This window comes from Panthera tigris, chromosome A3, assembly GCF_018350195.1.
Source record: "Panthera tigris isolate Pti1 chromosome A3, P.tigris_Pti1_mat1.1, whole genome shotgun sequence".
Lineage (NCBI taxonomy): Eukaryota > Metazoa > Chordata > Mammalia > Carnivora > Felidae > Panthera > Panthera tigris.
Genome location: NC_056662.1, coordinates 35,166,478 through 35,182,307, shown reverse-complemented (window position 1 = coordinate 35,182,307; position 15,830 = coordinate 35,166,478). Strand labels below are relative to the sequence as shown.

Sequence of the window (15,830 nt, the reverse complement as noted above, 5' to 3'; positions counted from 1 at the left end):
AGCTGCCAATACCAAAATGCTGATACATTCACCTCCTTAATTCATATTTTTTAAAATCTACAGGCAAAAAATATGCTTTGGCAAAATTGTTCCCCCTCCACTGTCTGTATAGTAGGATTGCAAATTTATTCACACCAAAGCTTTGGAAATAACCACACATGCATGCACCATCAATTATAGATTCTCTGCTTCTTTTTTTTTAAATGTTTATTTATTTTTGAGAGAGAGAATCCCAAGCAGGCTCTGCACTGTCAGGGCAGAGCCTGACACAGGGCTCAATCCCATGAACCGTGAGATCATGACCTAAGCCAAGATCAAGAGTCAGAGACTTAACCAACTGAGCCACGCAGGTGCCCCTAATTTCTCTGCTTCTTAAAACTGATCTGCACCTCTTCACAAAGCTCCACTGATGAAAAGAAAAGAAAAGAAAAGAGAAGAGAAGAGAAGAGAAGAGAAGAGAAGAGAAGAGAAAAGAAAAGAAAAGAAAAGAAAAGAAAAGAAAAGAAAAGAAAAAAGACTTTTAATTCAGTCCATTAAATTTAGCCTGCTTCAATAATTTAAACATTGTCAAAGTTCAACCACATTATTATAAGCTTCAGCTGATACCTTAGAACCTCAGTCTTTCAGATTTGGCCACCATCTACTCCATATTACCACTTCCTACCACCCTCTTTCTCAAAGGGTCTGGGAGAATAAGGGACAAATGTGGCTTATGGGAATTCAAAGTAAAGGATATTAGACCCATTTTGTTCCGTTCTGGTCCCTGCCTTGGCATAACTGGCTTCTTCTACCAAGACTGGTGACTACTGATGATTAACAGGTCACACAGCTACTGGACTTTTCAGGAAGGTGTCTTCTGCAGCATTTCACAAATCTAGCCTCTTTCTTCAAGTCTTGAAAGCCATCCTGAAGCTCCTCATGTCAACCACTTCCTCATTCCCTCACTGAGATCTGCAGGAGCTCTGGGCCCCTGCACAATAGACCAAGACCATGGAAGCCAGAAGCGTTGCCTCAGGTTCTCTGCCATCCACTCTGTTGTGCCATCTCTCCACGGGGGCCACATTGAGCAGAGCCAAGGTTGATGTTCAGCCAGTATTCACTACTATGTCTATACCCATATTAAAATATTGCAATATTTTCATGCTTGTTAGTTAATAGCCACTGTTTCAAGTCATTGGAGTATCCCCCATTATGACAGCCCTTTACTGGGAAGCCCCTGCCTTATTAAAGATAGTAAAACCCCAGGAAAACTCCAGGACACAGCTCAACTTTATGTCTGGATTCCAATTGATCTAGATGATTCTGGTTATTAAATATTTTGAATACTACCTCTGAACACAGATACATGTGGCTTCTCCTCTCCCTTGCTTGTTTGGTGGTGTATGCTACTTAGATATTTCTGAAGGCCACCACCATCTGCTTGGGTGACGGAAGTGATATATAATAAATTGGGACCTGCCATAATCAAATCACTGCTCTTTGCCTTCTTCTGCAAATAATTCCAGGCTAAAAAGGATTGGACTATAGGATTTTCACTTCTCTGAATTGTAGATTCCTTTTACAATAGGGCAGCAAGGATTATGGACCAGCTACTATGGCCACAGCTCTCTCTTTATACTACATGGGAAGTCTATGATCTGACTCATCTGGGTTTGATGCTTGATATGCCAAAGCAGTGGAGAAAAATCATCTCTCCATTAAACCAGCTTTCTATAGCATTCCATCTGAAGCATTTCAATCTCTTCCCACCCCAAACCACACCAACACTAACCTTGGCCTGATTAGAGAGGAGATCATGAACAAGGAAATAGAAAAAGACCCCAATAATTTCTGAAACATTATTCCCACTTCATCTGTGTTCCAACTTTGATTCTAGTAACAGCTGTCTTCAGTAAGTCAATAGTGGTTTCAGAAAGAGTAGCAATGTGTCCGCTACCACATGATCTGCTATCATATATGTATGTGTCATTATAAAATAAATCAATCTAATAACATGTGTTTTTGGTTACCTACTGTTTTCCCAGCTTTTAAGGAACACAGTGAGGCTTCACAATTAAGAGGTAGAACCGTTGCCTCTGAGGACTGTCATCTCTAGTTGGAGGGACAAAATCAGCATCAGAAAATAGTTCAAGATTGAGTGAGTGCTAAATTCTCTCACATCTGGAAAGGAGAGAGATCAATATGGGCTCTTGAGAAAAAATCTGGAGGAAGTGAGAAGTGACCAGGGCCTTGAAATATGCTTAAAAATTGAATATACTTACCCACTAAGATTAGGAAGTAGGCAGAGATGTTCCCCTTCACCTCTCCTTTTCAACATCATACTAGATGTACTAGCATATGCAGTAATTCAAAAAAAAAAAAAAGAACAATAAAAGTTATACATACTGGGAAGAAAGAAATAAAACTGTCTTTCTTCATAGATGACATGATCATCTATGTATAAAATCCAAAAGAATTGACAAGAAAAACTAAAACTATTACAAGGTTGCAGGATGTGTGGTTTTAAACAGAATTACATCATTTTGCTATATGCTAGTAATGAACAAGTGGAATTGGAAATTAACACAGTGCCATTTACACTAACACCCTAAGATTAAACATTTATGTATAAGTCTAACAAAATGTATACTCAATTTATATGAGGGAATCTACGAAAACAGTGACAAATGAAATCAAAGGACTAAATAAATGTAGAGATATTCCATGTTCATGGATAGAAAGACTCAGTATTGCCAAAATGTCATTTCTTCCCAACTCAATCTATAGATTCAATGCAATCCCAGTCAAAATCCAAGCAAATTATTTTGTAGATATTGACAAGCTGATTCTAAAGTGTGTGTGAAGAGGCAAAATACCATCACACTAGCCAACGCTTATTAAAGAAGAAGAGCAAAGTCATGCAAGACTACCACTGCCTTACTTTAAGCCTTACTAGAAAGCTCTAGTCATTGAGACAGTGTTATTGGCAAAAGAATAGACAAATGGGCCAGTGGAACCAAATAGCCCAGAAATAGACCCACATAGAGTCAGCTGATCTTTGACAAGGGAACAAAAGCAATACAATGGACCAAAGATGGTCTTTTCAACAAATGGTACTGGAACAACTGGACATCCACAAGAAAAAAACTCTAGGCACAGACCTTATACCCTGCGTATAACTCCATGTGGAAACATATATTCGATGGAAATCTAGGTTTAGAAGGGAGGAGAAAGAGATCTTAATTAAGCATGGGAGGAAGAAAAGTACCCAGCAAGAGCATATACAGAGAGAAGAGGTGAGGGTTAAGACCTGAACCCTAGGAAGCCCAGTCTTTAAGGCATAGGCAGCAGAGAGACAGCCAGAGAAAAGGGCTGGAACAATTCAGGGAGTTCTAAAGAGAATTAAGGGAGAATTTGTGCCATAGAGACTATACCTTTAATCTATGAGAATTTTTATTTTAAATGCCCATTCTGAACCATTGTTTTCTTTACGTGTATTCTGTCATCACCAGTAGCCCTAAGTGGCAGTCCTCTTCAGTGAGGCCATCTGAAGTTCAGATCAAGTCATCATGAGCAGGAATCATGGCCCCCACAAATGAACTGAATCCTGGTTCTCTGAAGTATACACACCTGCAGGGTGCCTAATGGTCCAGTATGTTCTTAAGAGTAATCTTGAAAGCTCTGTGCAAGAGTTCTCAGGGCTTTTTTTAATGACATCTAAGGTAAATAATATATATATATATATGTTGGTTGGGTCATTAGGATGACCACCTTAAAGCCTTAGTACAAGTGCTAACATCCAGTTTCTATACCCATATTTCTACCTACACTGATGTTCACATTGGCAAATTCAATCTGTGATGAGAAAAAGAGGAAAACAAAAACAAGAGCCAATATTCAGCATTCTATAGAAATGGGGCCTTGCATTAATTCAAATATAGAAATGGGGTTGACGATTTTAATCATCTCATGGTACTTGGAAATCTAAATATGTTCAGTGCAAAACAACCTAAATTCCAGCAGTTTGTACAAAACTCACGTGAAGAATAGCAATTCACTTACACTAAGCCATCATCTGTATATTAAGTGTTAGAGTTGTGGGTTTGAATTTTAACAAATGTGTTGTCTGGAGTGTAATTTGTAAATTTTTCTGGTTTCACATTTGCAAGTCAACCCTGGTGGAGCCATGAGAGGTTTTTCCATTAAAATGGATCATGCCTTTTCAATAAAAGGGTCTGACCACCTCCCATATTTCCAAGGCCTGTTCATGAGACTATTTTCTTTTGAATTTGAAATTCTCTTTCTCCATCTGGAAACTGGTATTATTAGATTGTTACCTTGTTGTATTCCTTTCCTTTTCAGATAAAGCTATCTGACTTTGGTTTCTGTGCTCAAGTTTCTAAAGAGGTGCCGAAGAGGAAATCACTGGTTGGCACTCCTTACTGGATGGCACCTGAGGTGATTTCTAGGCTACCTTATGGGACAGAGGTAAGGGGGTGACAGTCATTGTTTGGGAGTGGCAGGACAGCAGGCTTAGGGATTCAGTGGTTCTGGGAGAGTTAATGACCACAGATCAGGGTGATGACTTTGGACTCCACCTTTGACCCCGTTCACTAGACTTGTCACAGGAGGTTGTGGCAGGAAGGGGACTGGCTGTCATTGAGGAAATCACCACAACATTGACCCAGGGGCATTTATTGAGGTCCTAAACAGACACTGAGTGTGGGGGAGGTAGATCACTCAAACTCCAATCGCATCCTCTGTGGCAGGCACACTCAAAGCAAGGCAGTACAACTTGAAAAGTAGCCAGAGATGCACAGATGAGCAGGTGTCATAGAGGGACAGAGAACAAATGTTTTCCCAGAGAAAAAAAATTATGTATGAATATTATAACATTTTAAAATACGGCACAATTTCTGTTTCCCTTGGAAAAGAAACAATTGCTCATGATCTATTAAGGGACACGGTTTGGAAATGTGAAAATAAGGGGCCAGAAGGAGTGGAGGAAAAGCCTTCTAGGGAGGGAGTAGCATGAGTGAAGCTCTGAGACACACAAGTCTACACACAGGGCGGCAAGGAGTTCGTTCCGGCCAGGCACACAACATTTCCACACATTATGGTGCAGAAGGTGATTCTAAGAGAGGAGAAGCATGAAGAGGCAGCATGGACCAGTGAACTAAGGATATTGGCAGAAGTGAAGGCAGACTCTGCTCTCTTTCCTTGTTTGCTCGCCCTTGAATGAGTACTTGTTTTTATCACTGTGGTCCCAAGAGCATAAATTCTCAGTGAAGATTACAGCAAGGGTTATAACAGGAATGCAGCTAACTGATAAGAGGTATAATGAGGCTGTAACAGGGAAGTGGCTATAACTGGGAATTTATAGCACAGCGATGGCTTCTCGTTGTCCTGACTTCCCATTCTTTACTTGGAAAGAATTGCTTGTCATCCCTTCCTTTTCTTTTCTCCATTCCCTGAAAATGTTTTTACAAAGCAGAGTGTTGTGCATGCTGCTTCAAAATGACAAAATGCAAAGGAAATAACTCCAAAGTAGAGAAAGAAGAACTATTTTTAAAAATCCAATTAATAAAAGGATCAGCATATATCGTGTTGTGTAAAGTAGCTTTTTGCGGTTTGTTATGAATATGTCAGCTTCCCTTTTTTATGGTTTTAAATGCAACTTTCTTCTCTACATTCATAGTATAAAACTTTGGGTGTTTTCCTCATCTGTCCTGATAGGCCTGTAAACACCAAAGTTAACAGTAAAAAAAAAAAAAAAAAAAAAAAAAGTTCTGGACTCCTGAGCTCCAGAATGTTAACATATTCATGTGTACCTAAATGACAGAATCTTCACTGAAGTCACATTTAGAAAGAAATGAAGACCATTAGCAAAAACTTTATAACTCAACAGTTCAGTTTATAAATCTGTGTTGTAAATTTTGAGAGTTTGCAAATACCACATTAATTTATAAATGGGTATGAATCTGTTGGGTCCCCTAGACACATCCAGAATTTCAGAATGTTCTCCTGGCCTGAGATAACCATTGGATTGTCCCTAACAGGTGGATATCTGGTCCCTCGGGATCATGGTGATAGAAATGATTGATGGCGAGCCCCCCTATTTCAATGAGCCCCCCCTCCAGGCAATGCGGAGGATTCGGGACAGTTTACCTCCAAGAGTGAAGGACCTACACAAGGTGAGAAACAGCATGTGTTGCTGAAGTTCAAAGTCATTCTTAGCTTCTCCATTCTCTCTGTAGTTTCAAAGACTTGCCTATCCTCCCCAGGAGTAGATCCTGGTTTATGGGCATGAACTTTGGAATTTGAATCATTTGAATTCAAATCTCTGCTCTTCCTGTTCACTCACTGGGCTAGGTACTTAGCCTCTCCATCTCTGAAGTCTATCTGTAAAATGGGATACAGTTGGCTCCTCTTTTGTAGGGTTGGCTAGAAGAGTAAATTGGGCACTCCACAAGAACTCCCTCTCCGAGCACCTGTGACATACTGGGGACTGTCCTAATTACTGGGGATATCGTAGCACAAGACCTCAGATTTCCTGAGTCTCATAGAGCTTGTGTTCTAGTTGGGGAGTCAGATGGTAAACTATAAACAAATGAAGGAACAAAATTCATTTCAGACAGTGGTATATGCTATCAAGCAAATAAAACACTGTAATGCAGTGGAGTATGCAGGAGAGGGGATTCATAGCTTGTTTAGGTTGAAGGGTGAAAGAATCCCTTTCTGAAGACAGATTAACTGAACTGGAATATGAATGGCAAGACGGAGCAAGATATGCAAAGATCTGGGAGAAAAATGTCTGAGGCAGAGGGAACAACAGGTGCAAAGGCCTTATGCCAAAATGGAAAGATTCTGTGGCTGACCAAAGTGAGCCAGAGAAAGGAGGAAGGCAAGATATGTCAGAGAGGTGGGCAGGGACTGGATCATACGGGCCATGAAGGGCATGGTTAAGGGACCAAGTAGGATCTTTCCTGTTTCCTAAGGATTGCCAGGTAGGGTCAAGCTCAGAAAAAAATGATGCTGAGTCAAAGAACCACCAGTCTGGGGCGCCTAGGTGGCTCAGTAGATTAAGCGCCTGACTTTGGCTCAAGTCATGATCTTGCAGATCATGGGTTCAAGCCCCGCATTCAACTCTGAGCTGATAGTGGGGATCATTTGGGATTCTTTCTCTCCCTACACTCTCTGCTCCTCCACCACTTACATTTTCTCTCTCTCAAAATAAATAAATAAACTTTTTTTAAAAATAAAGAAAAACAAAAATTACCACTCTGGTAGCTGCCCGTGCAGGTGGAGGGACAGGGCTTGCTGGGAGGGGCCATTCCCATGAGATGATATAACACTGACCCAGACACACACCTCCCCTGCCCTCTGCCTCATGGCACTGAGAGGAAGTAAGGCTGCCTTTTAGGGCAGTATTACCCTCTTCCCCCACACCGAAGTCTTAGAGAAGAGCTCCCAATAGAATCACCCCTATAGTTGTGTGAACTTGCAAAACAAACAAACAAGCAAAAAACAACCAGGAGACTGTTTGAATCTAACAGGAGGTTAAAACCTTGACCAAATTGGAATAAGTTTATACAATTAAAAATGGCTAAAATAGCATGATATCAAGAGAGTCCCACATCCAAAAAGAATGGTGTGATGTTCTTCAATGTCATGTAGAAGAGAAGCCTTAATCCTAATGGTCAAAGATTAGACACTGCCCAAGGTTGTTTTCCAAATTGATAAATAATATGTGGTACAATTTAACAGTGAATGTTACACAGCATTCATGAAAAGGAGAAAGCTTTTACCATGCACATCAGGATGAATCCCACAGACGCAATGTTGAGTGAAAGAAGCCAGTGAAAGAGGGTGAAAGAGGAGACTTGATGGTATATGACTCCATTTCTATAAAGGACAAAAGAGGCAATGTTAATTCATGCTATTAGAAGTCAGGAGAGTGGTAATCCTTTGCAGGGAGATGGGTATTAACAGGAAGGGGGCCGGAGGTCAGCCCCTGGAGTGGTAGAAATGGTCTGTATTTTGGTGGGGCTGGAGAGTAATTAGGTGTAAATATATAGAAAAATACTACTGTAAAACATATACGTCATATTTATACATTTGTATGTAAGATATACTTCAAAAAGTGAATTATAATGAATTACAGAAAAACATGTTATCTGTGTCAGGTAACCCTACAGAAGCTTGTTTGTCTTCAAGAAGGGGGAGTCCACAAAGCCTAGATGGTTACAGTTAGAAAAATAAAACTATTCCATGTTTGTACCACATTTCATCATATGTGTGTGACCAGTCCTTATAAATAGTAAGCACTTCATAATGCTCATAATGCTGTTATTTCTATTATTATTCGATTTAGTCAGCAGATTGTCATTCTTTATTGCCATGTCATTTGCTCATATTATTTCAAACCTGAAGAAGGTAAAGAAAACATCTTATGTTAATAAAGGCAGTACCTGCTTTTTGCTTTCATAACTTCTATCTTCTTAAGCTGACTTTCTAGAATTCAATGTTGTTTGATAGAATGACTTAACTGGAAATTGGCTGGGAAACCACTCTAGGGGAACTAGTTGCATTTCTGTGTTAGTCCTCAGAATGGAATCTTGTGTTCTCACAGGTTTCTTCAGTGCTCCGGGGATTCCTAGACCTGATGCTGGTGAGGGAACCCTCACAAAGAGCCACAGCCCAGGAACTCCTTGGACATCCATTCTTGAAACTGGCAGGTCCGCCATCTTGCATCGTTCCCCTCATGAGACAATACAGACATCACTGAGCAAAGGATTCAGTGGAAGTGCTAGATGAGGACATAATTGTGGACTCTACCCAGCTGATTGGTGGGACAATGTGATGACAGGCAGGGTTCAACAGACCAGGGCATCTTCTTGTGTCTTAAATAGGCATCTCTCCACCGACAGCTGGCGTGATCATTTGGAACAAGGCTTTAATAAGTCATTATTATATTTTTCAGCCCTTCATCCAGCAAATCAGAAGGACTCAGTACAAACTCCGTTACGATATATCCTAGCCACATGCAGGGTAACGCATAGGATTTTCTATATTGAAAGAATACTTTTCTGGCAAAAAAAAAAAAAAAAAAAAGAAAGAAAAAAAAGAAAGGGAAACAAAAAGCACTTTTTTCTTAATGGTAGCAGTGTAATGTATTTTGCAATGAATTTGTAATTTTTCTGTACGATAGTTTTGATAATTTATAGTACTTTGATGTCACGTAGCCATTGTATCAGTTGAAGTAATTGTTTACTAGCAAGAGTTTGAACAAAAGCCTTTCCTACTTTTTTATCCCTTTCAGAGAACCAACGATTCTTTAGGAACTTTGAATACTGAATGACTCTCAATCACCGTCAGCTTTAGTAGAATATCTTTCTTATCTTAACAAGTGTCTTACGTGATGGAGGAAGAATTAAGAGTGATGGTGATGGAGGCACACATTTCACTTATCCAACCAAAAATAATAAAATAAAATTTGAGCCACAATATGCCACCATGCTACTCCTTGGGATAAAGCTAAATATGGGGAAAAATCAAATTTTCCTTCAAGGCTATTAATCACAAGCCAGTATTTGCACAGCAGGGTGGTCCCCAGAGTGCCCTCTCTCAGATAGGTATGGCGTCCCCTTGTGGCCAAATTTCCCTCCATGGGAATAATTTCAGTGCTATGATCATTGGACTCAGTTCCCCAAATTGAATGTTTTAAGTAAGACTGAGAATTCCAGTCTCACCAAGGGAAAGGAGAGAGAACAGGGCAAGATGTTTGGGTTCGTTTGTCACTGTTTTTAAAACTCTGTATGCTAGCACACCAAACTCTTGTCTGTATTTACCTTTGTACCACAGTATTAATTGCTATTGTTCATGTGTTGTGCTGGAAGTTGAGGATGAATTAGGAAGGGGGTATCTTACCAGGTGTGCTCTGACTTCAGTTGTGACCATGTTATAATGTGTTTCCGACATAGGAGAGATGTACTGCTGACTAGATCTTCTTGAATGTTGATAACAATGAATGATGACTACAATACATTTTGTGTTGCTTGTTGGATGAATTTGCATGTTAACTGTAGGCCAATATAGATTTGCCTTTAAAAACTCTGGAAGAGCTACATAGTCATCATTAGTTTCTATTAATTATGCATCAGAAAAAAAAAGCCATTTGTTACCAAACTGGAAAACCAGAGGCTTTTCTTAATGACTTCACATACGGTAACAAAAAGGATTTGAAATGTATGAAAATGCTCTGGTTGCTCTAGGCATAATTAAGAATTTTTGTAATTAATAGGTTGCTAATTATTTATTATAGCTAAAAAAAGGGGGGGGGAAGGCATAAAATGACCTCTACAGATTAGATTTTCAGTTTTTCCCCCAAACTGGAAATGTCTCACCCTAAATAGGATCTATAATTTTGTTTCATAAAACATAGCAAAGCAATGTTTTATGTAAAATATTAAAATATTGATATAAATATGTATGAATAAAAATCTAAATCCAGAAAATGGCCGTCCTAAAAGTTCATGGGACAGATTGTATTAATTTAACCAGGACTATGTAGAAGTAGAAAGAGAAAGAAAATCTTTTTTTAACCAGAACAAATATTAAAAACCATTGCAGAAAATAGTGGATTTTGGATTCCAAACATTTTCAACAGTGTAATGGAAATTTTTCTGTAATTTTCTTATCACTGGGTATTTTATAAATATTCATTGAGTTTACCAAAAGTTACTGTAGCTTAAAAGGTTTTGTGAGCACTAACTATTGGCAGAAACTGCACTTGCAAATAAAAATAAATGTTTGCCTTTTTCCCATCGTGTTATTAGAACATCCAGTGATTTCCCAAATTAGTTTTCTTGGGTAACCAAGAATGGTTTCTTTATGATCTTAAGGAATGTACATGAGTTAGTATAATGCTATATGTAACATCATGATGACATGAACCAAAGATAAATATTTCCATCCCCGGAGGTTACAGATGGTGTAAGACTGTGGTAAAGATACCGCAACTGAGAACAAAATTACTAAATTGTGGAAGGCCATGGGCAAGGAAAGCCAGGCTCATGGCTAAAGACCCTTACACCTTTTTCCTGTGTCAAAGATGCTGAACTGATCTGAAGGCTTTTACCAACAGAGACATAAAAAGGAGATTATTCTGGATCAGAGCAGGTATGTGGCTCTCTGGCAGCTGGAAAGAGAGTATTGGGTGCCTCTTCTTCTTTGGCAGACCAGAGAGACATTGACATTTATCCTGTGATGTTGAGAGGGACACTTGTATATAAAGAGCTTGTTTCTCACCCAGAAATTTCAGGTGGTGGAAACCCTCAGGAAATAGCCTGAGATAGCAGGATGAGAAAGGATGTAATATATCATGTGCCAGGGAAGAGAAAGCTGGAAGCTTCCTCCCCCAGGCAGGAAGCCATTACAGAACATAGAAGAAGAGGTCCCTTTGTCTATGATAGATAATGGAGAGGGAACAGGGAACATATCAAACCATTAACCAAGTAATGAGATGCCTCCCTTGGAGAGTGCATTGGAGGCATGCACCATGGGGGAAATTAAAGGAAGATAAGGCTACTTTTCTGCAGGGTGAAGGGCTGAGGGTGGAGCTGAACCTTACTCTAAAATCTGCATATACCATCTACACCAAGACCACTCTAAACAGCAGAGGCTGTAGTCTTCAGGCTGACACAAATGACATTCAGCCTCTCCCCTTCTTCCAACAAAATCTCCAAGGTGGCTGGCTACGCCCAGCTGGGTTACTGGAACCTCCCTTCCTGGCTGCTCCCTATGCATTTGGGCCATGTGTTAGTGTGACACCCCCATAGTTTGCGTGAAGGGTCTAGAAGAAAGAAAAGGAGACTAAGAATGCATACTGTGTCTTCTGCCACTTCCTATCTACTGCTGCCTCTTTCTCTGATACAAGTTTAGCCCAAGCAAAAGAGAAGGGAGTTATTTTGAATTCGAATGAGATTGATTTTTTTAAATGGATTAGACAGTTGGAATCACACTGACTTATGGTTGTGTCCCCATTACCCACTGGGAAGAACACACTAGCAATTACTGAAAAAATAAAATCATCCCATGAAGTTAACAACTCAATGAGTTCAGATTCTTTGGTCAAACTGGTCAAATGAATAGCACTGTGTCATCAAAGAAACAGTAATGAGGTTCCAGGCAGAGAAAGGATCGATTCAGTCTGAAGCAGGTACAAGATGTACAAGCAGGAGCAGTTCTGTGAAAGTGACACAGGGTAGTACAAATCCAAATTATTCAGGAAAGTCGGTCAACTTGAGCCTTCACATGTGTGCATTTTCAGTTGGATTTCCAGGTCAAATAAATATATTACCTTAGTGTGGGTTCTGCCAAAAGGAGAACCTAAGACAGAGACTTAGATACAAGTACTTTATTTGGGAGATGATGCCAGAAGCTCTCTCACACGGCAGAGTGAAGTGACATGAAGAAGGGAGGTAAGTTTTTTAAAAACGGGGGTACCACTGTGGGTAACTGGGGCTCAATCCCAGTGAAGACTTTCTGGGAGAGACACTGTAGAATCGTTCTTCTGGGGTTGAAGATGTTTGGATATTTATCCACCACCTCCTACTCCTCATTGGTTGATAGTTGTTCCAAGGATATCAACTCCTGAACTTCTATCTTGCCCTATATATGGGCAAAGTTTGTTCCCTTTGACAGAGAGAGGCATGGGAAGCCTGTACAGAAACGCTCAGCACATGGCCTCCAAGAAGGGCTGAGGGAATATGAGACCCTGAGACCCTGACAACATGTCCTACATAAATAGATAAAGTGAAAGACACAAAGAGAAGCCTTGAGAAGTTCTATAAAGGTTGCTGATTTATAGATCAAAATATACTTTTTTAAAGGCAAAGGGATTTCTTAGCCTGAAAGATTTGCCCACGTAGCAAATGCTTTGATAATTATGCCTCACCATTGTCAACATTTTAAAAATATTAAAGCTAGAAGAGACTTCAAGATCTTCCTTCCATGATCCATTTTAACTGAGCCAAACAAGGCTCCCAACGTTAAGTAATGTCAGTACATTAATCTTACTACCTGAATGGAACACACACACACACACACACATACACACACACACAGACTTCGGTTCTGTTAGGGCAGGAATTTTTACTCAGTTTGTTCACTGATGTGTCTTCAGCACCCAGACCAAGATCCAGAAAACATATGGTCAGTCAATGCTAACACATACTTGTTATCTCATTTGTCATATGAGTGTTTGTGAATCCTTCCCCAGCAGACAACCTGACAAGTTCAGTCACTTTTTTCTTTTGAGGTAATTGACATATTAATTTCAGGTGTATAGCATAATTTGCTATATGTATATGTTATGAAATGATAATTCCAGGTAACATCTATCAACACACATAGTTACAATTTTTTTTTTCTTAGGAACACTTGCAAGATTTATTCTTAGCAACTTTCAAATATACAATATGGTATATTAATCCGTATTGTATTATTATATAATTATACTTAATAAGTATTATTGATCCATATTGTATTATTAATTATATTGTATTATTATTAATTATACTTATTAATTAATAAGTGTTATTAATTATAGTCATCAAGGTATACATTATCTTGCAGGACTTATAAAAATTTAAAAAGTTGTAACTTGGACTCCCTTCATCCATTTCACCCACCCCCTATCTCTTGCCTCTGGCAACCACTGATCTGTTCTCTGTATCTGTCAACTTGTTTCTTTTTTTAATTCCACATATAAGTGAGATCATACAGTGTTTGTCTTTCTCTGACTTATTTCACTTAGCATAATATATGTGATTTTTTAAGATATCTCCAACAGATGCAATGCGTTGATTTCTACTGATGACACACAGTTCCTGGTTATGCTGTAGTGCTTTGGTGCCTATGTTCATAACTGAAGCAAATGCTACCTTTCTTTTCAGGTTGGTAAAGGCTAAAAGTGTAATTTTTTCCCTTACAAGTTCATGGACTCTGATGGTCTCCCCAACCCCTATCAATTGACACCCTCCCCCAGTGGTTTCCTGGGCTGGGGGAGCAGGGAATCCCTGCATAGAAACATACTCTGAATTCAAAATAAATTGACATGGAAAACTGTGGGTGCTAGGTTAAACCCCCCCACACACACATCAGTCCCTTTGGACCTTTCCTGAACTCAGATGGCAGGTGACATTTGAATGCGCATGTTAAGAATTGTGCCAGAAAGCATGTCAGTAAAACTAGCTTTTATGGAGCATTTCCAGCATGCCAGCCATTGTTCTAGGGACTTAAATATACTGTCATGAATCCTCAAATAGCTTTGCAAAGATTAGGGAGTAAGCTCCATTTTCAGGAGAGAAAACAGAGAGAAGCCCGATAATGTGGATAATGTTGCAGGTAGGCTGAGAGCAAAGGCTTTTTCACCAGTTTCCATACCCTGCATCAAAATGAACTGGGAAGCATAGTAAAACTGCAGATTCCAGGTCTCACCACAGAGATTCCCTATCGGTCTGGGATGATTCTCTAGAACTGATGTTTTATTTTTCTTTAATATGAAATTTATTGTAAAATTGGTTTCCATACAACACCATTGGTTTCCAGTACTCCTTCCAACAGGTGCCCTCCTCATTGCCCATCATCCACCCTCTCCTCCCTCCCACTCCCCATCAACCCTCAGTTTATTCTCAGTTTTTAAGAGTCTCTTATGGTTTGCCTCCCTCCCTAATTTTTTTTTCTTCACTCCCCCATGGTCTTCTGTCAAGTTTCTCAGGATCCACATAAGAGTGAAAACATATGGTATCTGTCTTTCTCTGCCTGACTTATTTCACTTAGCATAACACTCTCCAGTTCCATCCACGTTGCTACAAAAGGCCATATTTCATTCTTTCTCATTGCCAAGTAGTATTCCATTGTATATATAAACCACAACTTCTTTATCCATTCATCAGTTGATGGACATTTGGGCTCTTTCCATAATTTGGCTATTGTTGAAAGTGCCGCTAGAAACATTGGGGTACAAATGCCCCTATGCATCAGCACTCCCGTATCCCTTGGGTTAAGTTCCGAGCAGTGCTATTGCTGGATCATAGGGTAGATCGATTTTTAATTTTTTGAGGAACCTCCACACTGTTTTCCAGAGTGGCTGCACCAGTAGAACTGATGTTTTAAACTGGCCCCCTGGGATGACTGATGCCAAAGCTGCTTGCAAACTGCTCTTGGAGACACGCTGATTTAAAGCTACATCTGCCTGGTTCTGGTCACTCTGGTGTTTGTTCCCAGGAAGTGACTGTGCCCAATGCCAGCTGGGACCACCTCCCCGGTGAAACACCCCTTCCTGAGCACACAGCTTGCTGCCTCCAACAGACACTGCTGGGCTTTCCTACCACCTCTCCCCTCTCCCACCCATTTCTCCCTTCCTGTTTCTCAGGTGTCTCCCACACCTACTCGGCTTTGCCAAGTCTTTGTTAACAGAAAGATTGGACAATTGGTGAGAAGCGAGTGGTTATAGCTTAGAAGGCCTTCTCAGGCTGGAGAACAGTCTCCCCTGCTCCCTGAGGCAGCTTCACTGGGGGCTATTTCCCCATAATGGGGGAATCTTGCAAAGAAGCACATTCAAAATTTAATTCAAACTCAGCCCCCCCCCCCAATAGAAACCTGCATATGGTCCATCTGGCCTGGCTTTTCCAGGCAGGCAGACCAGCAACCAGACACAGCATCCTTTTGTGCCCTGAGGTAGTTGTGTTTAAAACTGCAGTAAAAAAAAAAAAAAAAAAAAAAATGACAGTTACAGGGGTAATTGAGCATCTGTGGTTTGTTTTCTCTCTTATCTCTGAGCTTGA

General features: G+C 40.0%; 1 protein-coding gene across 1 annotated transcript in view; it reads left to right on the top strand.

Moving 5' to 3' along the window:
• PAK5 (p21 (RAC1) activated kinase 5) overlaps positions 1–9,065 on the top strand; it is a 101,993-nt gene extending 92,928 nt beyond the window's left edge. The window contains exons 6-8 of the mRNA XM_007086817.3: positions 4,342–4,467; positions 6,039–6,173; positions 8,612–9,065. Of these exons, the coding sequence (XP_007086879.1) occupies positions 4,342–4,467; positions 6,039–6,173; positions 8,612–8,767 (417 nt within the window). The 3' untranslated portion in view covers positions 8,768–9,065. The remainder of the gene's footprint in view (positions 1–4,341; positions 4,468–6,038; positions 6,174–8,611) is intronic.
• Positions 9,066–15,830: the final 6,765 nt, after the last annotated feature.